The sequence below is a fragment of the Tiliqua scincoides genome, chromosome 9 (genome assembly GCF_035046505.1).
Source record: "Tiliqua scincoides isolate rTilSci1 chromosome 9, rTilSci1.hap2, whole genome shotgun sequence".
NCBI classification, from domain to species: Eukaryota; Metazoa; Chordata; class Lepidosauria; order Squamata; family Scincidae; genus Tiliqua; species Tiliqua scincoides.
Window position 1 is genome coordinate 21,629,590 of NC_089829.1, and position 27,312 is coordinate 21,656,901.

The 27,312-nt window shown below is 52.8% G+C and overlaps 3 protein-coding genes and 1 pseudogene across 12 annotated transcripts; 2 read left to right on the forward strand and 2 right to left on the reverse strand.

The window, feature by feature from the left end:
* Window positions 1-3,258: 3,258 nt before the first annotated feature.
* Window positions 3,259-11,043, reverse strand: TMEM231 (transmembrane protein 231). Its single transcript, XM_066637251.1, has 7 exons — window positions 10,877-11,043; window positions 10,611-10,780; window positions 7,611-7,739; window positions 5,738-5,881; window positions 4,557-4,638; window positions 4,343-4,448; window positions 3,259-3,739 (listed from the first exon to the last, which is right to left on the reverse strand). The coding sequence occupies exons 1-7, from the start codon at window positions 11,022-11,024 to the stop codon at window positions 3,559-3,561; spliced, it is 960 nt and encodes a 319-aa protein (XP_066493348.1). The 5' UTR covers window positions 11,025-11,043; the 3' UTR covers window positions 3,259-3,558.
* On the forward strand, window positions 7,829-7,947 carry LOC136660812 (5S ribosomal RNA; annotated as a pseudogene).
* Window positions 11,044-11,285: 242 nt separating the features above from the next.
* On the forward strand, window positions 11,286-16,665 carry GABARAPL2 (GABA type A receptor associated protein like 2). The gene is made up of 4 exons (XM_066637556.1): window positions 11,286-11,457; window positions 11,540-11,595; window positions 14,599-14,771; window positions 16,142-16,665. Exons 1-4 carry the CDS (start codon window positions 11,424-11,426, stop codon window positions 16,230-16,232), a joined length of 354 nt encoding a protein of 117 aa, XP_066493653.1. The 5' UTR covers window positions 11,286-11,423; the 3' UTR covers window positions 16,233-16,665.
* A 3,181-nt stretch (window positions 16,666-19,846) lies between these two features.
* On the reverse strand, window positions 19,847-26,912 carry ADAT1 (adenosine deaminase tRNA specific 1). Of its 10 annotated transcripts, none has more exons than XM_066637044.1 (9): window positions 26,663-26,912; window positions 25,712-25,780; window positions 25,307-25,361; window positions 24,863-24,993; window positions 23,853-24,357; window positions 23,126-23,271; window positions 22,726-22,825; window positions 21,667-21,753; window positions 19,847-20,312 (listed from the first exon to the last, which is right to left on the reverse strand). In XM_066637044.1, exons 1-9 carry the CDS (start codon window positions 26,823-26,825, stop codon window positions 20,180-20,182), a joined length of 1,389 nt encoding a protein of 462 aa, XP_066493141.1. In that variant the 5' UTR covers window positions 26,826-26,912; the 3' UTR covers window positions 19,847-20,179. The 10 variants fall into 10 exon arrangements, 9 of the variants coding, with proteins under 9 accessions (XP_066493141.1, XP_066493148.1, XP_066493140.1 ...); XM_066637043.1 differs by lacking the exon at window positions 19,847-20,312 and adding an exon at window positions 20,319-20,857; XR_010794889.1 differs by lacking the exons at window positions 19,847-20,312; window positions 21,667-21,753 and adding exons at window positions 21,818-21,888; window positions 22,041-22,245.
* Window positions 26,913-27,312: the final 400 nt, after the last annotated feature.

The window sequence follows — 27,312 nt, forward strand, 5'->3', positions numbered from 1 at the left end:
AGCAGAGAGTGAGCAGCTGGTGCTCCTGAACAGGAGAGGGAACAAAGGAAAGCTCTTTTAGGTTTCAACACCAGGCGGGGCAGAAAAAATGGATTGCTGGCTGCAATCAAGAAACTAACTTGGTTGCCATCGCTCATGTTGTTGACAGAGAAACCTGAGCAACCCAGATCAGCAAGATGCTTAAAGCCAGCCAAGAAAGCTTGCAGACGGGGGAGAAGAGGCCACAGTGAGGCCTGTAGCGGCCCTCACTTTGCAGGCTTTGGAGTGAGCTCTTTTGCCCTGGGCACCGATTAGCAGTGGGGGGGGGGGGCTCAAGAGCTGCTGCTGCTGCTCCACATGCCAACTTGAAAGGCAAGATACTTGGGGCTTAATCCGGCAGCCTGAGGGCCTCAGATGTGGTTTTGTTTGGAAAAATAATTCAGGTGGCCGGGTGGCTGCAGTGAAATGGATGAACAGTGTCTAGAGCAGCCATTTTCAACCACTGTGCCATGCCACAAATGGTCCCCAGGTGTGCTGCGGGAGTTTGGTGGAGGGTCATTTATTAATAATACCATTGGGGGGTATGAGCCCCCCACCAACTGCATGGTGTGCCTTGTCAATTGTCCAAAAACTGATGGTATGCCTTGACAATTTTAGTACCTTGTCAGTGTGCCATGAGATGCAAAAGGTTGAAAATCACTGGTCTAGAGGAAAGCTTTGAGTTTTAGGAAAGCTGTATGTTTAAATAAAGATGGTGAAAACCAAAAGGGGTGGCAATGGAGGTGGGTCAGGGACACCTTGAACAGTAGGGCCAAGACACACACTGGGCTGAACAGCTCCCGTCCAGCCCCCCCCCCCCCATCCAGGTCACAGAGCCAGCTATTGGCAGACCTGGCCAGAACATAACAGGTTTGAGGTGCAGGGGCAGGCCTGGCTCTGTGGCTCTGGGTTCAGAATGGGGAGGGGTTCGCTTCCCCCCCTTTCTTGGTCTTTTGTACAGGTGCAGGATGTGTCTCACCTGCCCCCAACTGCGGCCTGAGGCTGACATGTATGCCTCCTGGAGTAAGCTCCATTGAGCACAGAGGGTCTTACTTCTGAGTAAGCCTGCACACACTTGCACCCTGAGGGATCGTTTCTGCCCTACCCTGCCGCGCCTCGAATGGGGCTGCAATCCTACGCACGCTTTACCTGGGAGTAAGCCTCACTGACTCTAATGGGACTTACTTCCGAGTAGACATGCATAGGATTGGGCTGTGAGTCTCTCTCCGAGCAGCGCTGCGTAAGAGGAAACCTGGAGGTCGGCGAAGTCGGCATGCCCCGCATTCCGCTCAGCGGGGGCATTGCCTGCCCAGCAGCCGCACTCTAGGCCGGGGAGCTGAGCCCGCCCAGTAGGGTGCCACTGGAAAGGCGCTCGGCACATGCTCAGAGGCCCCACCCAGAAGACCTGCACCAAGCTCCCTTCTGGGCTCTGCCGACACGATTCGGCGCCAGGACGCACGTCGAGGCCCCCGCAAGCAGGTACGCGCGCCTCCATCCGCCTCCCTCCTCGCCCAGGAGCTTAGAGTCGCCCCGACGGCGGCGAGATGCTCCAGCTGCCGCTCCCGCAGGGCCACCCCGCTGCCCGCCGCTCCGCGCCGGTTCCTCACCTCCCCCAAAGTCAGCCGGAGCTTCTTCCCCGGGAGAGACGCGGGACTCCGGCAGGGCGCAGAGGCTGCCGGCGAGACAATGAGCCGCTTTCAGACGTGGCTGCCCCGAGCCCCGGAACGCTTGGAGGGGAGGAGGCGCCAAGGAGGGGCCGGTCCAGCGCCGACGGGGTGGCTGCGCAGGCAGGCAGGCAGGCAGGCATTTCCCGCAAGCCAGCCAGCCCTCCTGGAGCTCCGAGCAGGACCGGCCAGGCGCCCTCCCGTAGGACGCAGAGCCCTCGCCTGCTGGCCCCCGGCCTCGGGGAGCGCAAAGACGCTCAGCCGGGAGCCCTCTCCCTTCCAGGAGCCCTCGCCCGGCTGCTTCTGCCTGCAGGGGCCGGGGCCGCGGAACTCGCAGCCACGAGGGCTTCCCGCGTTGTGTCCCGCTCCGCAGACTCAGCCCAGCAACAAGCAAATGGACCGGAAAGGCAAGGGGCAGCGACGGGGCGGAGACCTTACCGTGTCCTTGTCGGCGCGGGCCCAGGTTGGAGAAGGAGGCGATTGCCATGGTTTCCCTTCTCAGGTGTGACGGGGAGAGCGCTTCCCTTCCCACCAGCGGTGCGCGACCGCGGCTTCCTCCTGCGCAGGCACAGCCGCCCACGCCTCCCCCGAAGGTGCCACCCAGGGCGAAACCGCTGCAAACTGCCAGGCACTCCCCAACTGCCCCGTGGCTCCCCCTCTTCCACTTGCTCTGAGCAGCCCAGAGGCTGCAGCGAGCAGGATGGAGCCTGGTTTCACCCCTGAAGAAGCTAAAAGCAGACCCCCCCCCCTGCTCACCAAGGGGCTTGAAGAGGTCTAAAAGGGGATTGGACAGATTTGTGGAGGAAAAGTCCATCACAGGTTTCAAACTTGATGGGTATGTGCACCAGGGTACAGGTCTTTGTTGTCTTGTGTGCTCCAGGAGGCATCTGGTGGGCCACTGAGGGATATAGGACTAGATGGGCCCCCTCTGGCCTGATCCAGCGAGGCTCTTCTTGTGCTCTTAAGAGTCACAGCTCTGCTTTAGCAAAAGCCACTGCACCCTCAGGGTCCACAACCCACCTCTGGCCTGGTTTGCTGCCCCTCCACCAGGGCCTGCTCTGGCCTCTTGAGCACAGAAAGGCATGAGTTTCCTGCACATGCAGAAGAGAGGCTGCCTGGGCCTTGTGCACCTGTTGGGACACCTCACCCTGTGGTGTCCTCCTCACCATGGTAACTCCTTAGCTGCCCTCCTATGGCTGAGCACCTGGGACCATCTGCCCCATCATTCTGTTGACAAGGAGAGCAGGAGCAAGCACAACTGTTCAGAGCCGGCAGCCTTGGCCCCCTCCCGCCCCACAGGGTGCCTGCAAGGCTCCTCGCAGGAACAATAGAGGCCCTTGTGCAGGGAGCAACTCCCTTGCTGCAAACCCTGCTGTCATTCTGTGCTTTTCCTCCATGCCAGGGAGCACAGCCAAGTGGCAAAGGGAAGCTTTCTCAGATGCCAATTACCAGAAGGGCAAAGGACAAGAGGCTGCACAGAGCCAGAGCACTTCAGAGTACCTGGATAGATGACTCAGGAGAATTAACCAAATCTCTCATAAATTCAGTCAAGGCAGTACAGCTCATGAACACTGCTTTTAATCTGTAAAACTTACCTGCTGAAGGTATACAGCACGTATGGAGGCACTTCTGTGCAGATTATGCCTGAATTATACCATGTATCCAAGGAAACTAACAACAGATTGCCAAAAACAAGACTGTAAAGTTATATCATAAGACTGAAATTTTCCTGCCCTGACAGTGAACGCACCGAAAGGCAGAGTCTGCTGAGCTCTCGAGAGCGCAAGAGTACATGAGCCCAAATGCCCCACTGCCTCCCCCTCTCCTAGGTCCAAAGAGAATCCAAGTGAGGTAGATCCGTTCATCTTGACCCATGTCAAGACTGGTGCTCTTTGTACGACAAAAGAGGGTGGACTGGCGACACTGGCACAGTGGTCAACGCCTGATGCTGAAAAAGAAAGATCCTTATCCTTTGGAAAACCCAGAGGAAGATGAGCAGGACTGCAACATACTGGATCCAGGCAAACTTAATCATCTCCCAGAAGCCCGGCTGATATGTGGCAAGAGTCAAGGCCTATTTAGAATTTTCAGGGGTTTTCTGAACAAGCGCAGAAGAACATATCAGTTACACCTGGCCAGAACAGTGAAAGCTTGGAATGAAAGGGGACCAAGACCATCCAAGAGGTGGTATAGGTGACACACACTTTCCCAGGTAGATATCAAAGCCACCACAAACCACCTCTTCCATTTCCCCTCCCCCCATCTAGGATTATATCCCCACTTGAGATTCACCAAATTCTTCATCACTGTTCCTACATTTCAGGGGTGGGCAAACTTTCAACTTTAGGGATCCTGGACCTTTAACTACTGTGTAGGAGAGAATTACAACAGGTGCATCTTGTCATCTGTGACATGACAAGCTGCACCTGCTGAAATCTTATCTTTTATACAATTGCTATACAAGTTCCAGGATCCCTAAAGTTGAAAGTTTGCCTATCCCTGCTATATTTGATCAAGGCAAGTTAGCCTCCTGGACCAGTGTGCTGTCACAATGAGTATTAAGGTTACAGAGTGCCACCCACCAAGCACTGCAGTGACTAAAAACAATGCAGTAGTGCTCTTGCTCACAAGGCACACAGCCACCTGCAGCTCAAGGATATATAATCTGTTCCACTGGGTAGCGGATGATGGTTTGGACCACAAAAGGCTCATCAGGTGCTCTTCCAACCACCCAAATGGGGCCAGGATCTGACAAAACTGTTGTAACTGTAAAGGTAAAAGCACAAGGGCATGTAGCCTGAATGCCTCAAAATGTTTCAACAGCAGCAAACACCAGGACCAAGCCCAAAAGGGCTGCGTATAAGGCAGACTTACCATTTCGCTCCTGATATGCTGAAACAATGTTCACAAGATCATAGTCCTGGGAGAAAGGGCTTGTGCCATTGATCACAGAGATCTGCCAAAACAATAGATTTTGCCAAGAAGCAAGAACAGCCATCCTGTACCAGACCACCCAACACTACCCCAGGCAGTAGCTTACGCAAAGTAGGGCAAATGCAGAGGATTGGATTCCCTGTAGCTGTTTGAGCTTCCGACTGCATTGTATCCAAGATTAGCCTAATATTCCTAAACTTTTGAAGAAAATCTCTGCAACATCTGACTATGCTGCAGTTAGAACATCATGTTTTACAGGTATACTGAATTGTATACAGGCAAGCATTTTACAGGTGAATTATATACTATGTAAAAAAGAATTTCCTTATGACTTTGTTTCACTACAAAATTCTTTAACCATCTGAAATAGCACCAGACGTTCAGTATTTATACTCCATTTGTTCCACAGACTGTATGCTATTGCTGGAACTTTTCTGCCACAAGCACCACTATGTCAAACCCAGGAAACAGTCATCATAATTTGCACTCTTGGCATCCTTCAGTCTCAGAAGACTATGGTGTCACGCTCTGAATGATGGTTCTGGAACAGAGTGTCCTCTCCAGTGTGTGAAGCCTGGGTAAAGTAGGTATGAAGGATAGGCTGTTACCCATGCAGCAAATCCCCCCTCTCCACGTTGCTGAAATGGTCCAATGGAAAGGCAGAGGCCAATACGGTTGGTTCCAGCGGCGTCGCAGGAGTTGCCAGAACGTGACTGTGTTCAGCCATGAACTGCCTCAGGGACTCCAGCTCCAGATTTTGCCTCGAGGTTGACTCCTGAAGCCTTTTCCATAACTGGATGTAGCCACAAGGCAGTGGAGGTTTGGGATCAGAGTTTTCCTTCTCTCAGATGAGCTGCCTTCCCAGGCTGACGAGCCCCATCTACCCGGTGGCTGTTTAGTCGCCTCTTACGACAAGTACAGCCAAACCGAGGGCCTATTCTTATCCCCAGCCCCCAGGATAAGGGGTTTGCACTCTTATCTCATACTAAATACCCCAAAATGCACATTTCATGGGCATAACCACACATGGAATACAAGGTATCGCCCCAACCACATCACAGCACCTGGAATAGTCACCATGAGGAATGCAAAAGCCACACAGGAAGATGCCACCCACTCACATTGTATCTGTTGTCCAGCCCACAATGGCTCAGTGGCTGCCTCTGTTGAAGCTTCAGGTCTCCACTCACAAAGACTTGTGATCCTGGCACAGGGGAAAAAGACTGCAGGAAGGCCATGCTTTGCATTACAAATGTGGACATTCTCTGAAACAACAGCAGTAACAAGTCCAACATAAAGAAATATGGCACAAAGTTGAGCATCATACAAGTGGCACAAATTTGCTTGTTAGAAATTGACATGAAACCTGCCAGTTACACTCAACACCAAATCTTAATATCAAGTGGCTTTAACAGAACAATGGGCTTCAAGCAGGGAGAAAAGTTGGTGGTGGGGGAAGCTGTAATCAAGTGAGGGGGAGAGAACAGAACTTTGTGAAATTACCTGCATTTTAACAGTTATCACCCAATATCTACAACCACAGTGTTTGTTAGTAACTACATTTGGACCAGCATTATCAGCTTCTCAGTTACCACCAATTCTAGAAATACTTATTAAAAGCCCAATCCTATGCATGCCTACTCAGAAGTAAGTCCCATTAGTCAATGGGGCTTACTCCCAGGAAAGTGTGGATAGCATTGGGCTGTAAATCTACTAAGAAGAAAAGCCTACAATATCAGTATATAAGTATCTAATGTCATGAAATAACTATGACACAGGCAAAGCAATCCTAACTGGCACTTAGGTCAGCATAGGTCCCCTGCGCCAGCTGCAAGGTGTCGCAAACATGCCATAAAGCACATTGCACCACCTCGGGAGTCAGCACAGAGGACTGCGCCAGCTCCCAAAGTCTGGCTTCGAACCCTATGACAGTACATTTGTGATGGCCAAGGCAGGCTAGCACAAGGGATGGGAGAGGGTTGTGGGAGGTTGAGACAGAGACGGGGAAGGGTAGTTTTGGGTGGGGACAGCATGGCTTGGGAGGCAAGTGGGACTGGTTGTGGTGGTGCAAATCAAATCCCAGCCCCTATTGCTTTATTATTCACTAATAAAAATACATCAGTGTACAGAATCCCAGAATTTTGCCTCCCTACAGTTTGGCTCCAATTGAAGACTAACATTCAAATAGCTTCCCCCTCACCTCCTCCCCAAGCACCAGCCACCATTTTCCATAAGTCCCACTTTTCCCCTGAACCCTTTGGCTCAATGCTTTAGCCTTCATCCGTTATTGCAAACAAAGCCAAGGACTTGAACTGCATCTGTGCACTCTTCCTCATCCTTCATTCTATTTTTCCTTCCTACTCTCCCTCCAACAAAATTTAAACTGTGATCTCCTTTAACCCATTTCTGTCCCACAGATATACACATTTGATACCTGTTGCCTATATGCAATATTGGGCAGAAAGGGTTTAAGTAAAAGGGCAATTGTGTCATTTGCTCACATGATTTTTTAAAATAATATTTTAACCCTGCTGTGAACTGACTTGGGTGCCTTCTACTAAGAAAGGTGGCATAGAAATTTTTGCTTTGCTTATAAAAAAGAAACAAGTAAATAAAGAGTCCACTGGCAAGGACCTGGGAAAATAACTAATTAAGGAGTCAATGAAGGGCCCAATCCTATCCAATTTTCCAGTGTCAGTGCAGCCGTACCAATGGGGCACGCACTGTATCCAGTGGTGGGGAGGTAATAACAGAGGCCTCCTTAAGGTATGGGAACATTTGTTGCCTTACCTTGGAGCTGCATTGCAACTGCACTAGTGCTAGAAAACTGGATAGGATTGGGCCCTAAGTATGAGGGCCCAATATGTAGGAGGGAACAACTTATGAAAGGCTGAGCACCAAGCCACAGTTGCTCCTTTATTTTCCATCTTACAGGGTTACTACCTCACAAGCTACACAGTTGGAATAATGCATGCAGAGGTCCAAAATACTCACATGCAACTGGTAAGTAAAGGTCAGGAGCAGCTGAACCCCAACTACTTGCTCAGTAGATTGTAGCGGAAGTTCCAGGCAGAAATTCAGCCGGTCCATTAGGCCATCTTGATTTGTGTCTTCTTCTCGAGCCTACAGGGAGAACAGAATTGTTAATGAAAGCAACTCCCTGAGCTACATTCTCAGTCCCTGGAAGCTTCTAAAGATCAAGGAATACCCATCCCTGAGCAACTGTTACCCTGCAAATGCCTGATCTCGTCTGATCTCAGAAGCTAAGCAGGGTCAGGCCTGGTTAGTACTTGGATGGGAGACCGCCTGGGAATACTGGGTGCTATAGGTTTATACCATAGTCTTTTGAGACTGAAGGTTGCCAACCATTGCCAGAAGGAACATTGACCAGAGTATCTCTAACCAGCTGACCAAAGTCAAGCCCAGCTCACTTGGGCCAACAGTCACATATTCTGCCACAGCCTCCTTTTCAAGGACTATCCCATGTTGGTAAACAGCTGCCAAGACTTCCTCCCTCAACTGCCACCACATCTGCAAGGGCTGGCGCAACCAAGGGACTACAGGGCACATCCTAAAGCAGGTTGACTCGGCCTAAAAGCTGCATTTTCATCAGCCCATAATGGTGAATTTGCTCCAGTTCTGACTGACATGGAATCACAGTTCTGATCATGGAATCAGAACAGGAAGTGCCAAAGGCTCCAGTCTCCTGCTTTGCCCACCAATGCAGAGGTGGCACTGGCCACCTCAAAAAGGAGAGGGTCAAGCCTCTGCCAGAGAACAGGCTGCAATCCTACCCACACTTTCCTGAGAGTAATTCCCACTGAACACAACAGGATTTACTTCTGAGTAGATACGCATTAGATTGTGCCCTCACAATCTACTACCCTCACCGGTAGTACAGGTGCTAGACAGCCCCTAGTACTGGGACCACCTGAGCCCTACTCCAGGAGCCGCCCTGTCACCAGGTTGCCTGCCCTGTGACTGCCTGCTCTCTAGCCTCAACTCCTGAGGCGGATACCTGGGGGCAAGCAGGGGTCCCAGGGGCAGCAGTGTGGAGAGGCGAGTCCAATCTTATGCCTGTCTATTCAGAAGCCTGTCCTGTTAGAGTCAATGGAGCTTACACCCAGGAAAGTGTAGACAGAATTGCAGCCTCCAAGGAAGCTTCTGGAATGGGATTCGAGCAGGCAGCAGTCTCCACAAAGGTGGGGCATGGTGGCTGCCAGGTGGTTCATAAGAACAGCCCTAATGGATCAGTCCATAGGCCCATCTAGCCCAGCTTCCTGTATCTCACAGCAGCCCACCAAATGCCCCAGGGAGCACATCAGATAACAAGAGACCTCATCCTGGTGCCCTCCCTTGCATCTGGCATTCTGACATAGCCCATTTCTAAAATCAGGAGGTTGCGCATACACATCATGGCTTGCAACCCATAATGGATTTTTCCTCCAGAAACTTGTCCAATCCCCTTTTAAAGGCATCCAGGCCAGAAGCCATCACCACATCCTATGGCAAGGAGTTCCACAGACCAACCACACGCTGAGTAAAGAAATATTTTCTTTTGTCTGTCCTAACTCTCCCAACACTCGATTTTAGTGGATGTCCCCTGGCTCTGGTGTTATGTGAGAATGTAAAGAGCATCTCTCTATCCACTCTGTCCATCCCCTGCATAATTTTGTATGTCTCAATCATGTTCCCCAGAGGCACCTCTTTTCTAGGCTGAAGAGGCCCAAACACCATTGCCTTTCCTCATAGGGAAGGTGCCCCAGTCCAGCAGTCACACAGACATTTTTTTATTGACAACCTTCAGTCTCGAAAGACTATGGTATCGCGCTCTGAAAGGTGGTTCTGGCACAGCGTCTAGTGTGGCTGAAAAGGCCAATCCGGGAGTGACAATCCCTTCCACACCGGGAGCAAGTGCAGTCTGTCCCTGGTCTGTCTCCCTGGCTATGGGCCTTCCTTCTTTGCCTCTTAGCCTCAGACAGTTGGCCAAGTGTCTCTTCAAACCGGGAAAGGCCATGCTGCACAGCCTGCCTCCAAGCGGGCCGCTCAGAGGCCAGGGTTTCCCACTTGTTGAGGTCCATCCCTAAGGCCTTCAGATCCCTCTTGCAGATGTCCTTGTATCGCAGCTGTGGTCTACCTGTAGGGCGTTTTCCTTGCACGAGTTCTCCATAGAGGAGATCCTTTGGGATCCGGCCATCATCCATTCTCACGACATGACCAAGCCAACGCAGGCGTCTCTGTTTCAGCAGTGAATACATGCTAGGGATTCCAGCACGTTCCAGGACTGTGTTGTTTGGAACTTTGTCCTGCCAGGTGATGCCAAGGATGCGTCGGAGGCAGCGCATGTGGAAAGTGCTCAGTTTCCTCTCCTGTTGTGAGCGAAGAGTCCATGACTCGCTGCAGTACAGAAGTGTACTCAGAACGCAAGCTCTGTAGACCTGGATCTTGGTATGTTCCATCAGCTTCTTGTTGGACCAGACTCTCTTTGTGAGTCTGGAAAACATGGTAGCTGCTTTACCGATGCGCTTGTTTAGCTCGGTATCCAGAGAAAGAGTGTCGGAGATCGTTGAGCCAAGGTACACAAAGTCATGGACAACCTCCAGTTCATGCTCAGAGATTGTAATGCAGGGAGGTGAACCACATCCTGAACCATGACCTGTGTTTTCTTGGTAAAAGGTGCACTCCTATCCACTTACCTGGGAGGAAGCCCCATGAACTCTAATGGGATATCCTTCTGAGTACACATGCCTAGGAATGGGCTTTCAGGCTGCAGTCCTATCCATTTACCTGGCAGAAAGTCCCATTGACGCTAGTGGGACTTACGTCTGAGTAGACACAAAGGATTGGGCTCTGAGGCTGCAATCCTATTCACCTACCTGGGAGGAAGCCCCATTGACTCCAACGGGACCTTCTCCTGAGTAGACATGCCTAGGAGTGGGCTCAAAGAGCGGGGGACCTCCGCAGGGCCCCTTTCTCGCCCCACGTGCTGCCTACCGAGAGGAGCGGGACGCGCAGGCGGGCGCCCAGGAGCCGGTTGCAGGCGGGGAAGGAGCTCCAGGCCAGGGACGCGCCGCCCTCGTCGCGCAGCAGGGCCACCAGCAGCACCTCGTGCTGGAAGCGGACGCGCGGCTGCTCCGTGTAGCTACTCCGCTTCAGCCAGAAACCTGCGCGGGGGGGGGGGGGAGAAGAGAGGCCGCCGATGAGCGCGGGAGGAAGAGGACGCCGCGTCCCCGCCCCTGCCCGGCCCCCAACCCACCCACCGTGGCTGCGATAGGCCACCAGCAAGGGTGGCAGGTACGTGAGGGCGGCCAGCAGCAGCAGCCCCAGCGCCGCCAACGAGCACAGGCCGGCCCGGTAGCGCCGCCCGCCGGGGCAGCCCTCCCTCAGCAGCACCTCCAGCCGGGCCATGGCAGCGGCTATGCCAAAGGCCCCGCGCCGCCCGTCGCCATAGCAACCGCGGCCAGCCGCGCCCGCGGACCAATCAGCGCCTGCGCGGAGGACGAGGGAGCCAATGGCGCTTCGCGTCCTGTCCTCGCGCCATCAAGCGGGCTCCGCAAGGGGCGGGGCCTCCGCATGGCGCCCCGCCCCCTCGATGACGAGCAGGCCTCTCGTCAGGCGCTGAAGGCAAGACAGGGCCTTGTGACGTCACCCAGGCTGCGGGGGGGGAAGCCCTCGGCCGGAAGTGGTGCCGGAAGTCCCGCCCTCCGTGTCGTAGTGGGGGGGTGGCTGGTAGTGGCGGCTGTTGTTGTTGTTGTCGTCGCTGCTGTGAGGGCCCGAACGAGCCGCGGACCCGCCCGCGCCGGCGCCATGAAGTGGATGTTCAAGGAGGACCACGCGCTGGGTGAGCGGGGGGGGGCCGAGGCGGGCCCGGGCGCCCCCTCCCCGCCGCCGCCCCTCCCCTCACACTCTTCTCTCCCTCACAGAGCACCGCTGCGTGGAGTCCGCCAAGATCCGAGCCAAGTACCCTGACCGCGTCCCGGTGAGTCCCCGCGGAGCGCCCGGGGCCGGGTCGGGCCGACCCTGCCCTGGAGGGGGCGCTCTCCTCCCCCGCCGCGCTGGGCGGGCCTGCCTCGCCCCCGTCCCCTCCAGGACGCTGACAGGTCCCTCCGGCCCCGCCCCCTGGCCGGGCCTGGGCAACTCCCATCACCCCCCCTGCTTCTGCCCAGCCTCCACCCGGAGGGCACCGCTGCCTTAGGCTGCGACCCTGTACGCTTACCTGGTAGTAAGTCCCATTGACTCTAGTGGGAGTTACGTCTGAGTAGGCACATAGGATTGGGCTGCAAGGCTGTAATTCTAGCCACACTTTCCTGGGAGTAAGCCCCACTGGCTACTGGGACTTACTTCTGAGATGTGCTTAGGATTGGGCTCTTAACCCCCCCACCGTCACCTGCGCAGAGCACTGGTGGATTCACAGCACACCAGAGCCATGGGGCATCCGCTAAAATTGAGTGTTGGGAGAGTTGGGACAGGCAGGAAATCTTTCCTTACTCAGCGTGTAATTAGCCTGTGGAACTCCTTGCCACAGGATGTGGTGATGGCATCTGGTCTGGAGGCCTTTCAGTAGGGACTGGACAGATTTCTGGAGGAGTCCATCTTAGGTTATAAGCCATGACAGGTATGTGCAATCATTTTAGAACAGGGGTGTCGAACGTTTTTGGCAGGAGGACCACATTGTCTCTCTATCACTGTGTCAGGGGGCCAGGGGGGGAAAGAATTAACTTACATTTGAATTTGAATAAATTTACCTAAGTTTACATAAATGAATAGATTAAAGATGAACTTATATGAATGAATGAAGGTCTTGAAATAGCTCAAGGCCTATACAAGGCCTTGCACAAAGCAAGGATGGCCTTTCCTTTGCTGCAGCTACTGCATCACAGACGTGAAACAGTAAGCAGTGGAGGGAGCCCTCATCCCACAGCTCACACGAGAGGTCGAACAGTTGCCCTCACACTGAGAGCAGTTGTGTCTGGCCAGTGGGCTCCAACAAATCTCCGGAGGACCAGAGGCTCATTGGAGACTGGGGGCTCCCTGAGGGCTGCATTGAGAGGCCTCGAGGGCCGCAAGTGGTCTCAGGGCCGGGGTTTGGGCACCGCTGTTTTAGAACTAGGCTGCCTCAGAATTCCAGGTGCGAGGGCGAGCACCAGGATGCAGGTCTCTTGTTGTCTTGTGTGTTCCCTGAGGCATCTGATGGACCACTAGTCCATTCAGTAAGCTAGACTAGATGGGCTTTTGGCCTGATCCAGAGGGTCTCTTCTTATGTTCAAAGGGGGCCTCTGATTCCTGGGGTACCTCCTGGAGGGAGCCTGCTGGCTTGTCTCTTCTCACTGCTTCTTGAGGACTAGCAGCAAAGGGCCTGAGAAGCTGCCACCAGGCCTGCCTCTTGTAACCTGTGGCTCTCAGCCCTGTCCCACCTGGAAGGCTAATTCTGGACAACAAGCCTGCCTGCAGGCAATTCATTCCCCTGGTACTTCTTGCCCGAGACAGGCAAAGACACTATTGGCTCCTCATGAGGAAGGTACTGCCTACTTTTTGTATAGGGCTGAAATTCGATCCACCCTTTACAGGAGTCAGCCCCATTGATGATAATGGAACTTCTGAGTAGATGTGCTTAGGATTGGGCTTTAGGTCTCCTTTTTCTATTCTCTTACTTCAGAGCAAGGAGTTCAGGCAGAGGAAAGACTTGTCACCGAACAAATCTTGGGACTATCATTTGTTTTATCAAGTTTTTTTATAGTACACTCAGCTTGTCCCTGCATTTGTCCTGAGTGCTTAAAGGCCTCTTTATCCCATTTTTCTGCCTCTAGGAGACCCATCAACTGAGAATGCTAAAAGCCAGCTATAAATTATTGCATGAAGATGGCCAGCAAGTAGCAGGACATGAGCTTGGTTCACATTTTCCCTAAGCTATCTTGAGCAGAAAAGTTTCTATCCATATGCCACAGAGAGGCAAGCAACCTGAGGGAAGGACTTTCATAGTCTGTGAATCTAACATGACTACCTGCCCAAACACAGGGGTTAGGGACATGGAGGAGGATGGAGCTGGTTCTTCACATATCCTTTTTCAAGCCATTTAGGGCCAAAATCTGCTCTGGCATTTTGAACTGGGCCTAGAAACAAGTTGGAAGACGATGATTTTTAGCATTAGCAGAAGTTTTGCAGTGCTCATCACGTATGTCATTTTGTCATTCTTGCAGTCGCCCCTGAACTATAAATTATAGCATCTCAGTATTGCAAGCTGGGGAGCTGAGGCTGAGAGGCAGCAGCTTTCCCAAGGCTGTCTAAGCAAGTCCATGACAAGAAATGAGGTTTGAACTGGGAAAATCCTGGTCCGCAGCTTAGTCTCAACTGCTGCACCTCCAACATGGAATCTGTGTGGTGAGTCCCAGTCAGGAGTTCCTTGCAGCTGTATTATGATCCTGCTAAGTTTCACAACCATCCTATGAAGAGTATGTTCCAGCCTGGAAGTCGCCAGGGCATGTATGAATGTTGCCAGTTCTCACCTGTCCAGGAAAGGGTGCAGCTAGGGTGTGAAAATTACTGCTGGCTGCTGCCCCAGAGCATCCAAGAGCACCTCTGCAACAACACTGTCATCTGCTGATAGATGGGGGAAGGGAGCAAAAGAGCCAGTTTCTTTTAGGGAAGACTGTCCTGTCTTGGCAGGACACCAGCTCTGCATGTCGTTTTTCTGGTGCCTCCAGGTTAGGAGACCCGTTTGAAACCCTGGAGAGCTGCTGTCAGTCAACATGTACAGTACTGAACTGGTGGCTTCCTGCGCTCACTAATGCCTGGCTGAGCCTCAACTGCTGTCAGTGGCCATGTGTGAAACCCAGCCACTCCCTGCTGCTGTTTCTCTCCCTCCAGCATTGTCATGAAGCAGCCATGGGCGTTTCATCCTGGGGGCCTTTGGCGGTTCTTCCTGGCAGTCCTACCTGTGGACTTGGCACTGAAGCAGCTCTTCTGTCTGTCCTCCTCTGAGCAGGTGATTGTCGAGAAGGTCTCCGGCTCACAGATTGTGGACATTGACAAGAGGAAGTACCTGGTTCCATCTGACATCACTGTGGCCCAGTTCATGTGGATCATCAGGAAAAGGATTCAGCTGCCATCGGAAAAGGCAATATTCCTCTTTGTAGACAAGACCGTTCCACAGTCCAGGTGAGAAGCCTTTTGTCTCCTGCTTAGCCTTGTGGGACACCATTTGCCACCTCCTTCCAGGACTTGGTGTGGACGAGCTGTTTAAAGTGGTCTTCTCTCAGTCCCACCAAGGCTTTGGTTTGAGTGCTGCCTGCCTGGTCAGTTGCTTCCTCCTGTAGAGTTTGATGTGATGCTGCTGCCTCCTCCCTCCAAGTGGGGCTGTAATCTGCCAAAGTGGTCTGAGAATCCACAGTGAGTGCTGTAGTCTGAGTCCCGGCCAGTCATGCTCTCAACAGGGACCCATAGCAGCAGCAGGAGGGTCCTTTGTTTGTGACAAGGAAATCTTTGGTTGTGATAATTCAGGGTTGGGGGGTGGAAGCTAGATTTTCTTCCCTTCTCAATTATAGCAGTTTTGCGTGTGTGTGACTGTGATTGTTTTATTTTCTCTGGCTGGCCAGTTGGGGTTTGCCTACATGAAGCAATGGTTGCAAAGAGAAGAGTTGTGCTGCTGCATATTCAGGGGACTTCTTAGTGATATTGGTACAGAAAGGGTCTGTTTGCAAATTAAAAGGAAAGCGGTGGGAAGAGAGAAAATCAAACAATTGAGCAGCCCCCAGGAGCCCTGGAATGCTGGGGTGTCTACTAGGAACATCAGAGATCACTGTGGGGGGGGGGGTTTCCAGGGAGAGGAAATTAGCCTGCCTGAGTCCATTGGGTTTGAACCAAGAACCCAAAATTGTCCTGTGAGCTGCCAAGGCCTTGAGGGCACAGAGATAAGAATTCTGTAGAACAGCAGTTGCAAACTAGTGGGTCACGATCCATCAGGGGAATTGGAAATGGACCGTTCCCACTTAAGCAGCGCAGGAATGGGTGCCCCATTGGTGCCACAGTCATGGAGTTGCCATGGAGACCCAGGGACATTTTACTTGTATCTGGGGGAGTCCTGAAGCATCCTGGAAGATCCCAGAGGCTCACAGCCCGCTAGGACCCTCTGCACAGCTGCACTGAGCTTCAATCTGCAGCTCTGATCCTCAGGATGCCCCTAGCTATAGTAAAATGCCCCTGAGTCCCCAGGGTGCTGCAATTGCTGTGGCACAGTTAGGACCACTCCCCACACTCCTGCCCTGCCCCCGCAACAACTCACAGCATTTCCAACTCTCTTGGAGAAATTTGAGAACCACTGCTCTAGAGCAGGGGTGTCCAATCCCCGGCCCTGGGGCCACTTGCAGCCCTCGAGGCCTCTCAATGTGGCCCTCAGGAAGCCCCCAGTCTCCAATGAGCTTCTGGCTCTCTGGAGATTTGTTGGAGCCCGCACGGGCCCGATGCAACTGCTCTCAGCGTGAGGATGACTGTTTGACCACGACCTCACAGCCGTGTGTACATTCTTCCAGCTTGACCATGGGGCAGCTCTACGAGAAGGAGAAGGATGAGGATGGCTTCCTGTACGTGGCCTACAGCGGTGAGAACACATTTGGCGTCTGACTGCAGCTTCTTTCCGCCACACCTGTAAATAGCCTCGTTTGTGATCATGACCCTGAGGCATGCCCTGCATCTGTCACTGGGTTGAGTTAATATATTGATAGATTTTGGTTTGTTAGCCTGGTAATTTATGAGAATGTTGTTTTCCAGTTGCACATTGTCCTCATAGCTGTAAATTCCATCGCCTCGCTCTTCCGGGACACACTGAACAGCATTGTTTAAATATTGACGCAAAGTAGTCAAGGGACTAAAATGAAGGTTGGGGGGTGAATTTTGAAATGTATGTTTGCCTAATTATTAATTACAGTTTTGTAGTAATTGCAGCTTCTAGGTTATTCAAAACAGTCTCAAGCTACTGATAATGTTGATCTTAGCTAAAGTGTTCCTCTTGATGAATTCTGCTAGAGGAAGCAACCATTAAAGAGCCTCTCACAAACATGTTGCCCTTCCTTCTGCTTCACCTGCCTAGCAGTAGTGGTCGGAGCTTAAGCTTGTGAGAACCCCAGGGAACTCTAGCTACCTGTCAGGCAGGACTCCTCTGAGGGGTGAGCACCAATGCTAAGGTAGCCCTGTTTGCCGAGGGCACCAAATGACGTAAGCCCTTCTCTAAAAAGAAAAAGAACCCCAAGAGAATCTCCCCCCACCTCCTAATTTAAGACTGCTTAGCCTCCTTTAACAAGGGAGTTTGTTTCTAAGAGTCCCCCTGTTGTCTGACTGTTGGCATTCTGTCTGCAGGGGACTTTCCTGCCTAGAATCTCCTGATTCTTCCTTGGCAAGGCTGTGCTTCTGCTGCACTTGACCACTATAGCCACAGCAATGCTTGCTGGCAGAGCACTGCAATCTCCTTTAAGCATCGAAACCCTAATGGTCTGTGAGGCTAACTGCACTGTGGTAACACATTTAAGCTGCCCATTTTCACACTTGAATCTGAGAAATTGTTAGCTTAATGCCTTCCAGCTCCAGTGCTCTGCCAGTTAGTACTGTCAGTGCTGAAGCACCATCTCTGCAAGCCACAGAGGATGCTGTCTGAAAACAGTTAACAACACTATGTAAGTAGAGATGGCAGCTTTTGCTGAAAGGAAGGGACTTAGTTAAAGCAGTCGTTTCTCCCCTGCTACCATCAAACAGCAGGGGTGTGGTTACAGAATGGGCAAGTAGCAGTGCTGTTAGCATAGTTACAGTGCACTTATGTCAAGTCTGCTGTGTGCTTCATGCTGCTTCACATGATTAGGCAAAACTGAGAAACAAGTGTTGTATAACCTTTCAGACATAGAAGATATTTGAGGCCCATCTACAGCAGATTGACTTTAAGCCTCTGCGGACATCACACTAGCTACAGAACCATACGTAGGCTGGATTACTTTACAAGATGAAAAATCTGTATTTTTGCATTCTAAAAAAAAAGCTATTCAGTTCTTCACCTAAATTCAACCAATCAGATTAAAAGATATGAGAATGAGCACTGCGTAGGAAGATGCAAACAATTTTACAAAGCTTAGGGGAGGTCTGTTGACTTACACATGACTGAGAACAAGTAGAAAGAAAGCCCCTGCCCAGTCGTGCATCATGCCAGTGCCACCTCCTTGCAGAACTGAAACAGGAATGCTCAAACACAAGAGTGGCTTCCAGCTTCTGAGAACTGGACTCTCCACAGCTGGTCCTTTCCAGCTAGTGTGATAATAAGAGGTAACAGGGATCTCCCTTTAGTGGCCACCTTCAGGCAGCACTTAACCTAGAATTCCACTCACTTTAGTGAGCCAAGTTCTCTCTCTAGCCATCACACGTGGGCATACAAAAATGGCCACTCCAGCACATCAGTGGTTCCAAAGTGTGTGACCACAAGCCTTTCTGCATAGCCAGTGGCTCATAGCTAAACTGGCACCTTTGCCTCATCATAAGGCAGCTTAGACTGTATCATTGCTGTGACATCTCCCAACTGCTCCTGCTCAAAAGGGGCTCTCAGAGAGAAACCTGACACCAAAAGGGCACTCAGTTCTCAGCTGGACTAATAGCTGCTTGCTTTTTACATCCATTGCACTAGCTCCTAGGTTCTGAAGGGAGGCTTGACCATAACAGCCAAATAAAACTAGTGAGCTAAACCAGCAATCTCCAAACAGTGGGACTGCTGCATGACAAAAGAGGCTTCCCCATTGTGCATGGTGTTTACCATTCCACCCTGCAATGTCTTATCTTTCCTCTGAGCAGCTGCTTCTGCCTCAAACTTGGGGCACAGAGCCTGCTGTGGCAATGAGCAGCGGAAGTGGCTGCCTAGCCTGACTTTCTTCAGAGATTGGCTGGGAAGAGAAGATGCTGCACAGTGGATGAGTAAGCACTACACAGCTGAGGGAAGGTATTTAACAGGTGCTGGATCTGGTCCAGAGGCCAGGTTTTGGTGCCTGCTGAAATCCCTTCCAATCTCACTACTGGCCAAACACTGTCAAATACTGATAGAAGTTTTAGCAAATCTAAAAACTTACTTCTTAAAATGCATGTACAATTAAACTACCACGTTTTCCAGACTCACAAAGAGAGTCTGGTCCAACAAGAAGCTGACGGAACATACCAAGATCCAGGTCTACAGAGCTTGCGTCCTGAGTACACTTCTGTACTGCAGCGAGTCATGGACTCTTCGCCCACAACAGGAGAGGAAACTGAGCGCTTTCCACATGCGCTGCCTCCGACGCATCCTCGGCATCACCTGGCAGGACAAAGTTCCAAACAACACAGTCCTGGAACGTGCTGGAATCCCTAGCATGTATTCACTGCTGAAACAGAGACGCCTGCGTTGGCTTGGTCATGTCGTGAGAATGGATGATGGCCGGATCCCAAAGGATCTCCTCTATGGAGAACTCGTGCAAGGAAAGCGCCCTACAGGTAGACCACAGCTGCGATACAAGGACATCTGCAAGAGGGATCTGAAGGCCTTAGGGATGGACCTCAACAAGTGGGAAACCCTGGCCTCTGAGCGGCCCGCTTGGAGGCAGGCTGTGCAGCATGGCCTTTCCCAGTTTGAAGAGACACTTTGCCAACAGTCTGAGGCTAAGAGGCAAAGAAGGAAGGCCCATAGCCAGGGAGACAGACCAGGGACAGACTGCACTTGCTCCCGGTGTGGAAGGGATTGTCACTCCCGGATTGGCCTTTTCAGCCACACTAGACGCTGTGCCAGAACCACCTTTCAGAGCGCGATACCATAGTCTTTCGAGACTGAAGGTTGCCAATACAATACAATTAAAATGACTTGTATTGAGTAAAACCAAGTCTGTTGAACCCTAACATAAAGAAATCACATGTGTATCTCCACTTGTTGTCTGAAGTTAATCTACTACTGCAGACACAAACACTTAGTACTGGTCTAGAACAGTCTGAATGTGCAAATGTTGTCACTCTTACAACCACCCTGTACAGTACATATCATGTTGCCCTCACTGTATATGGGAAGACTGAGAGTGACAGGAAGCAGCTGGTCTTGTGAGACTTCAAAGCAGGGAAGTCTCCTTCTTAGACACAACATTACACTGGCGGTCTAGCCAATTAGTGAACCAATTCACAATGGCAATAGAGAGATGTTGTCAACCCCCATCCCAACATGACACACCAAAGAGCAAGAGGAAAGGCCACAACCTGCATTTATTTGTGATTCTGTACTACTGTGTCCACTTATCCACCCCATCCTGCAGTTTGGCCTGGGAGAAGACACCACACCCAGACAGAGAACGAAAGCTGTGTATTTTTCTACTCCTCAGGGCATAGTCTTCTTTTGACAAGTTGGGGGGGGGGGCGTCTGCAGCTGAGCCTCTGAGGCTAATCCTTCTTTCCTCACTTCTGCAAGCCAAAAGACTGGTCCAGAACTCCACTAAGGTCAGCACTGGTGCGCATCTGTCCTCTTGTATGTGCCCTGGGGCTAGGCCTTGTGCACAAGCCCAGTGTCAGATGGCAGCGCCTTCCTTTCCTCATGTGAAGCAGAGGTAAGAGCGACTGTTCCTCACCCAGGCGCCCAGGGCCTGGTGCCGTAGCTCCTTCCACACCTCCTGATAATCTGTAGCAGCTTCCTTGTACTCCCAATAAGTATGCAGGCTTTTGGCTCTGAGAAAGAGGAACAGACAGTGGGTAGGCTGCTTTCCCCACCTCTTTGCAAAGAAGAAGGGTCTGGGCAGCCTACACGACCTTGGCCCAAACTTGTGCAAACCAATCAGAACCATTCCAGTCACATCCTGGCTGAAGGCAGCAGAAAGCTTGCACGATACCACTGCTACTGACTTGCAAAGTGGAGGCAGAAGAGAAGGCCCATGTGGACTATGGAGGACCTATGGAGCTGCTGGGCCGGGGGATGAAGGTAGAGGGAGGCCAGGAGAAAAAGGGTTTTGTTGGAGGCAGGAAGGAAAAGACAGGGAGGAAGCCTTAGGCTTGAACACAACCTTTGCATACAATACTGCTGCAATGAAAAGGGTTTCCACACTAAGGCCACAAGGCTGCTGCACACCACACACTGGTAAAGCCCTGGCTGACACATGCCGTGTCTTCCCTCTGCTTTCATCGGTGCTGCACACACTCGCCAGCATCTCTGCTGCAGAAAATCCAAGTTTCCCCCATGTGCTTCCTGATGCTCTGGAGCTGCCCAAGTCGTGGGGCTGCAGAAGAGAACACCAAGAGGATGGAACCTGTGGCAAGCTATCCAGAAACAGAGCAAGAGGACAAGGAGAACCATTAGGGCTCCCCAACTGCAAGGGTTGCCAAGCTGCCTCTCAGCAGTTCTGATCTACTCCGGCTCCATCCAAATGCCTGCTCATGACCTGAATGAAGTATTCCCTTCTGCTCACAAAGCAGGACAACCCATTTCTGATCAGAACCAGCTGCCTGCCTGCCCCCCACCCCCACCCCTGGAGACAGGCACAGGCAGGAAACAAGCCAAGGGCAAAACTGCAGCCACAGGAAATTGCAAAACCACAGGAATCCTGAGGTGAGGGAGTATGTTTGGCAGCATGTGACAAATTCTCCCCTTGGGACACAGCAGCACATGTGAGGCCAGGTTGTTTGTCAGGCACCAGCACAGCCCAGTCACTTGGTTCAAGCCATTCTGGAACGGAACAAACAGTTGCAGGCCATTCAACAGTGAAATGCCACTGCAATTCTGAACAAGTCAGGCCTGGTGCTAAGCACAGAGAAGCCCTAACCAGGACATGTTGGGGTTGGGGGGGGGGAGACTCGTTTCCAGCCTTGCTGGAAGGTGCTGTGGACTGAGCCCACAGCAACACAGTTGCAGGGCTCTACCACTGAGCAGCAGCCCCTCCATCAGCCAACAACATGATTGCGATTGCTGCGAGGGAAGCAGGACAAAGCCACGATTCCCCCACCCAGATCATCCCGCTATCTAGAAAAGGGAAGGACTGGGTGTCCCCTCTGTTGCTGGTCACCCAGTGGACAGCAACTGGATCCTCACCTGAGAGTTTCTGGCAGATCCTCCTGTGGAACGCTGGCCACAATCTCCAGGAACGCATGGAAGAGCTCCACCTTGCAGATTCGAGACCTGCCGACAACAGGAAACCAAATTCTAATCGGGAAACTCACTGCAGGAGAAAAAAGTGTGAGAGTCTCTCTGGCAAGGCTTTGCTTCTTCCTTTCTTTCTCTCATATGGGGGGGAAACCCTGAACATGTGGAAGTCTGTGGCCAAGAAGAAAAAACCAGAAATCAGTTTTAAACAGAAACTGTTTCTTGATCTTACAACTTAACAATCTAGAAAGTGCCAGGTTGCAACTGCCCAACTAGTGCTGCACCCTGTCTCCCCCCAAATCCAAAATTTCAGGGAGATTCACCAACAGTATAATGACAATGAAAGCAACTGAAGGCTGTATTTCTGGCTACTGTGTTCTGCTGCCACTGGTCCACATCTCCATTAATTCCTCCACAGGAAGTCTTTGTTTACTTCTGAGAGCTGATACAAAGATCCTCAGCTGATCCATCATCCCCCTGATGACTTGAGGGGGGTGCTGTGCCCATTCCTTGGGTGGTCAGGTGTTTCTGAAGGTTACATGAAGGGTTCAGTCAATTTGGGGGGGTGGTCAGGGCTCATCCCTTGCTTTTAAACAAACCAGCCATTGCTGAGGTCACCCCTAATCTATGGGCCACACAACATCACACTCTACAGCGGTTTCCCTCTATAGGGAATGTTTATCACAGAACGACTGTAATGTTTATAGCAAAACCAGTCCAGATAAGAGAAGAATGGGGGGGGAGCGGGTGAGTGCTTTTGTGCTTCTTCTCCCCCAGGACTTATGTCTACACCTGTGTGCAACATGCACACAACGCATCCCCATCCTGACTCCCAAGGACAAGCACGCGCACTCTCTCTCTCTCTCAGCTTGCCATTGAGTGCCTGGCACCCAGGCCACATGGCGAACCTGAAAGGTCAGGAAAGGTCGGGTAAGAGCTGCATCAGGAGCAGCCTGAACCCCGTCCTCCCAAGCCCCCAAGAGCTGCAGTCCTGGCCCCTCCACACACCTGGACTTTAGACTTCCAATCGCTTTCTTGGTTGTCCCCTGCTTGAACCCCTGTGTGGTGACATCTAGCGGGTGTTCTGGAACTGCACTCCAACTGATGGCTGGGAAACAGAAAAAAAGTAGAGTACAAACAGTGGGACTCCATCGGGATACACCATCCCATCCAACCGCCCTCCCTCCTTTGCTGCAACTGCTGCTACCCTTCCACCAGTGGAGGGTTTCCTGCCTCACTCCCCTCTGAGACCCTGTGTGCCCAAAGCCCTCACCCCCAGCTCTAACTCCCCAATTGCCTATCCCATTCTGGCCATAAGACAACCAATCACAGCCACGTGGCGGCTTCCTCAGGCAACACCCACAGCCCTTGACCCTCTGGCTCAGGGAGCCCACCAGACTCCACTCACCTGCGCCACAGGGCCCCACTTTTCCTTGATTCTGGGCACTGCTGACCTCCACCACCTGGCGGCTGTGCTCAAAGCACAGCTGGGACTGCAGGGTTTCTACTTCTTGAACCCGGAAACCATCTGGTAAATGCAAAACATGCTGGCACCTGTTTGGGGAGAGAGAATGCAACCTCCACTGAGCATTACTGCAAGGCAAGCTGTGAAGAGGAAGGAAACAAGAGGCTCTTGCTGCAGCCCAGAAGTCCCTGCAAGACTGAGCACCTGGGGGTGCAGAAGGCCCATTTTCTTGATTTTCACGAGCAGAGAGAGCAAGAAACCTCGTGCAACTCATAACAAAAACCTTCTCTGAGCATGACAAGCAAGCACCACAGAGCCTGCAAAATGAGACCAAGAACAGCCTGCAAGCCAAGCTTCCTCCTTGGCACTCACCTCTCTGAATGGGGCAAGGAAAGACCAGAAAAGCCTTAAAGGGCAGTGGCAGTTTGCAGCAAGAAGACACACTGGATAAGGACAACCATGGGCAACTGGCTACAGTCTTGCTACTTAGCTGGTCTGCCTCAGAAAACAGCTTCCAGGAACTCCACAGCCTCCAAGGAGAGTCTGCCCCCAACTCTGCTTATCCCCACCAACAGGATGTAGATCAAGCTGGCTAAAAAAGTGGGCACAGAGTGCAGACTGCAAGAGGCTGTAAGTGGTCATGCCTGCCTTTTCCAGCTGCACAGCTCACCTTGCCACGATGGCCCTCTGCATAGCTTCCTGGCTGTAGGGGCACTGGCCCACCACCAAGGCCGACACGTAGATTGGCTGCTCAAGGAAATGCATCAGGAGTGCCCCCTGCCAGCCAAGCACATTCCAGCGTGCCAGCTTGTCACTGCAAGACATGGAGGCGGTCTGGGCCCCACGGCCTGGCTTGATGCGCAGGAGTCCCACGGTCTGGTGCTTGCTGCCTGGCTGCTGAGAGTCACCTGCCTCCCCTGAAACACACTTGGCCCCAGTCCTGTGGCCGTTTACCACTTGGCGGCTTCCCAGGCACTCATCCGGCGAGGACTCAGAACCACCTGCTGGACTGCAAGCATCCACTTTTGCTCTCTTGGGGCAAGAGGAGACTCCTGTCTCCTCAGCTCTCCTTTTTGCCCCCTCTGCTTTACAGCTCTCGTTGACCTCCAAAGGGCTCAGGGGCTTGCAAGGCTGGGACTCCGCTTCAGTTACTGGGATAATGGAGGCATCCCCACCTAGGAGAAAGGGGGGCGGGTCAGAAGGAGGGACTTTCAATGACAAAAGAATGCTCTCCTGCTGCAGAGAGGCCCAAAGTAGCTTTTTCACCTTATGGAGAGGAGTTTCTCATAACATCACAAAGGGTAGGGAGATTATTAAGACACAGTTAAGTGGGGGGAAGAAGAGGGTTCTGATCCATATTGCAGTTCACAACCTTTATACTGGCCTTCCTTCCAACAACTCAGGAGACTGCATGTAGATTCCCCCCCCAAACACACACCATTTCACTCTCACAACCAGAGAGAGAGAGAGAGGTGAGCCAAGGTGAGGATGACACCACAGCTCTATAAATGCCAGCCTACCTGAGTCCTGCACTCTTTCCCACCTGGGGCTGACACTTCCCTCCTGAGGGGGCAACCCCTGAGTGGCAAATGCACAAACAGCTCTGCCATCACTCTCCTCCAAAGGGGGCAGAAGCTCTCCCAACCCAAGATGATGGAAAGGCCCACCTGTCACACTCACAAGGCGTATGGCTGGAGAAAAACACAAAGGTGATGTGTGCTTTAAGACGCCACCTCCCATGCTCAGTTCCTGGGTTGAAAATGCTGGGCCCTCGGTGCACAGCTGCTAGCTTCAATTGGTGAAGGAGATACCTAAGTGGGTACAAGAGCAGGTTCCACATGAGAAGCATGTGGGGTCAGATCATGATGCCTTTCACAGACCCACCTGCTCAGAAGCACAGAACTGGAGCATAGGCAGGTAAGTATTCCAAATGCAGCCAAGAGAAGATGAGCCTCTGCCAGAGCCACTTCCGGAACGCGGCCCCAAACAGGACATGCACACTACGGCTGCAGTAGACACTACAAATCTGGTAGACGTTGCTCATTTCTCAAACGCAGCAGAGGCAGCTGCCCACTGCAGGAAGTCGTGCCCCTCACCCGAGCCCTCCTTTGGCACCTTGCTCACCTCTGGAAGCTCCTCCTGGCCACCACTTCAGCATGACTGTCGTTGAGAATGTCTCCTGCAGCAGCGTAACAAACCCACTTAGCTATTTGTCATAACAAATAGCTCTCCAGATCGGGTGGCAGCAGGCCTCTGAACATCACTCTGAGGAGAGCAACGGTGGGAGAGCTGCCTGCTGCCCCCCCCCCCCGGGCCTCCTTGTGGGCTTCCCAGAGGCAGCTAGTGGGCCACTCTGGGAAACAGGTGACTGGCCAGATGAGGCCCCTTTGAGCTGACCCATCAGGGCTTGCTATTAGGGTCTGCTCAGGAGCAACAAGAGTGTGGCTGCTCCACCCTGGGCTCCAATCAACCAAAGGGGTAAGGAGGAGCCAGCTGAGTGGTCTAGGGCAGGTAAAGAGTCACACTTACCAGTCTGCCTCATTTCTGATTGTCCTATGCATTTTGTTCCAGTTCCCAGGGCAACAATTTCCTTGGTTGCTGAAAAAATGAAATTGACGTCAGCCAGAGAAAGGCAGACTCCAAGCACGCTGCCCTGCCATGTGAGTTCGTGGTTGCAGTTTCTCCTCATGTGACACTGAAGCAGCAAGGCCAAGCATGGGGCCTCCATCATGGTCACCACCCAGCTCCTGGCACATACCCCCAATATACAAAGCTGGAGACTGCATGTGCTCCCTTCAGAGCTACCCCCCAGCCTGGCTGCCTGCTTCTATTGGCCCTTCCAAAACCAGCACCAGGAGGCAGGGGCTGGCCTGTCCCCTGCAGTGCCCAAGGCACCCCACCAGCTAGACCTCCTTTCTAGCTTGCCTAAGAGCCCAGGAGTATCTTCAGCCTCTGATGGGGCAGCCCAAAGTGTGACTCGCCTGGCACCTGTCGTCTGAAGGGAATGGAGTCCCTGGGCAGAAATGTGGCCTCGCCCTCAGTTCCCTGACCAGCAATCAAGGCTTTCTATGGTGGGCTTCTCTTGCTTCACATGTTCTACCCCCCCCCCATAAGTGGGACTGCCCCACCGCCAAGCCAACCACCTTGGAGCCCAATCCAGTGCATGTCTACTCAGAAGTAAGTCCCATTAGAGTGAATGGGGCTTACTCCCACGAAAGTGTGGATAGGATTGCAGCCTGTGAGCCCACTCCTATGCATGTCTACTCAAAAGTAAGTAGAGTCAATGGGGCTTCCTCCCAGGTAAGTGGATTGTGGCCTTGGTCCCCAGCCAGGCAGGACCGAGCGGGGAGCCCACAACGGGTCCGCCAAGCCCGAGGCGCCCAAGCCTCCTGCCGACACAGCCTGGCCGGGTCCCCGGGAACACTCGCGGCTCGCAAGCCGGCCACAGAGCCCTCCCAGCAGCGGGCCTTCGCCCCTCACCCCGCGGGCGGCCGTCGGGCCCCGGAGCCCCTCGCTCGACCTTCAGCACGGCAGCCAGCAGCGTCCACTCGCGCCCGCGCTCCGGCTTGCCCCGCTTGGGCAGCGCGGCGCTGTAGTGGGCGTAGCACAGGCCGGCCACCTCGTCCGCCGTCCACAGCGCCATCGCCCGGGCAGGAGCCGCGGGGTCTCCGGGGTGGCCCCACCGCCTGGGCAGGGAACCGAAGACCTGGAGTGGAAGGCGAGTGGAGCTGCCGAAAGATGCTGCCCCACGTCCGGTCTGGCCCGGAAGTTGCGGGTCGACTCACACCATAGAGGCAGAAGTGCAGCCAGAACGGCTCGCCGCTCTTCGCTCGGAGGACTGAGCTCTTGGGCCCCTCTCGCTGACTCCCAGGAGGGGAGTGAGGGCTGGATGTTACTGCTTAGGACTGTGCTTGGAGCAGGGACGTGCAGGGGTGAGGAGGGAGGCGAGGCAGAGCCTCCCCAGTGTAGTCACACTCAGTGATGTGCAATGGATAGGGATTTAGATGAGACAGAGCCTCCCCACTGGAGTGCTTTGAAAAGCGCTGCTGCCTTGGGAGGTACCCAACACCCACAACCCACCTGCTCTGTGCCATTCCTAGCCCTCACCCCAAAATGAACTCCATTTGACT

What these genes read in the sequence shown, in the direction of transcription:
- TMEM231 (XM_066637251.1), bottom strand. Translation starts at nt 11,024, where the DNA reads ATGGCCCGGCTGGAGGTGCTGCTGAGGGAGGGCTGCCCCGGCGGGCGG. An exon ending in GGCTGGACAACAGATACAAT is followed by an intron (nt 4,639 to 5,737) that starts GTGAGTGGGTGG and finishes TTGTTTTGGCAG; the next exon opens with ATCTCTGTGATCAATGGCAC. An exon ending in AGCATATCAGGAGCGAAATG is followed by an intron (nt 4,449 to 4,556) that starts GTAAGTCTGCCT and finishes TTACCTTTACAG; the next exon opens with TTACAACAGTTTTGTCAGAT.
- GABARAPL2 (XM_066637556.1), top strand. Translation starts at nt 11,424, where the DNA reads ATGAAGTGGATGTTCAAGGAGGACCACGCGCTGG. An exon ending in AGTACCCTGACCGCGTCCCG is followed by an intron (nt 11,596 to 14,598) that starts GTGAGTCCCCGC and finishes TCCTCTGAGCAG; the next exon opens with GTGATTGTCGAGAAGGTCTC. An exon ending in AAGACCGTTCCACAGTCCAG is followed by an intron (nt 14,772 to 16,141) that starts GTGAGAAGCCTT and finishes ACATTCTTCCAG; the next exon opens with CTTGACCATGGGGCAGCTCT.
- ADAT1 (XM_066637043.1), bottom strand. Translation starts at nt 26,825, where the DNA reads ATGGCGCTGTGGACGGCGGACGAGGTGGCCGGCCTGTGCTACGCCCAC. An exon ending in GCCCGACGGCCGCCCGCGGG is followed by an intron (nt 25,781 to 26,662) that starts GTGAGGGGCGAA and finishes TCATTTTTTCAG; the next exon opens with CAACCAAGGAAATTGTTGCC. An exon ending in AGTGGGGCCCTGTGGCGCAG is followed by an intron (nt 22,826 to 23,125) that starts GTGAGTGGAGTC and finishes TCTGTTTCCCAG; the next exon opens with CCATCAGTTGGAGTGCAGTT.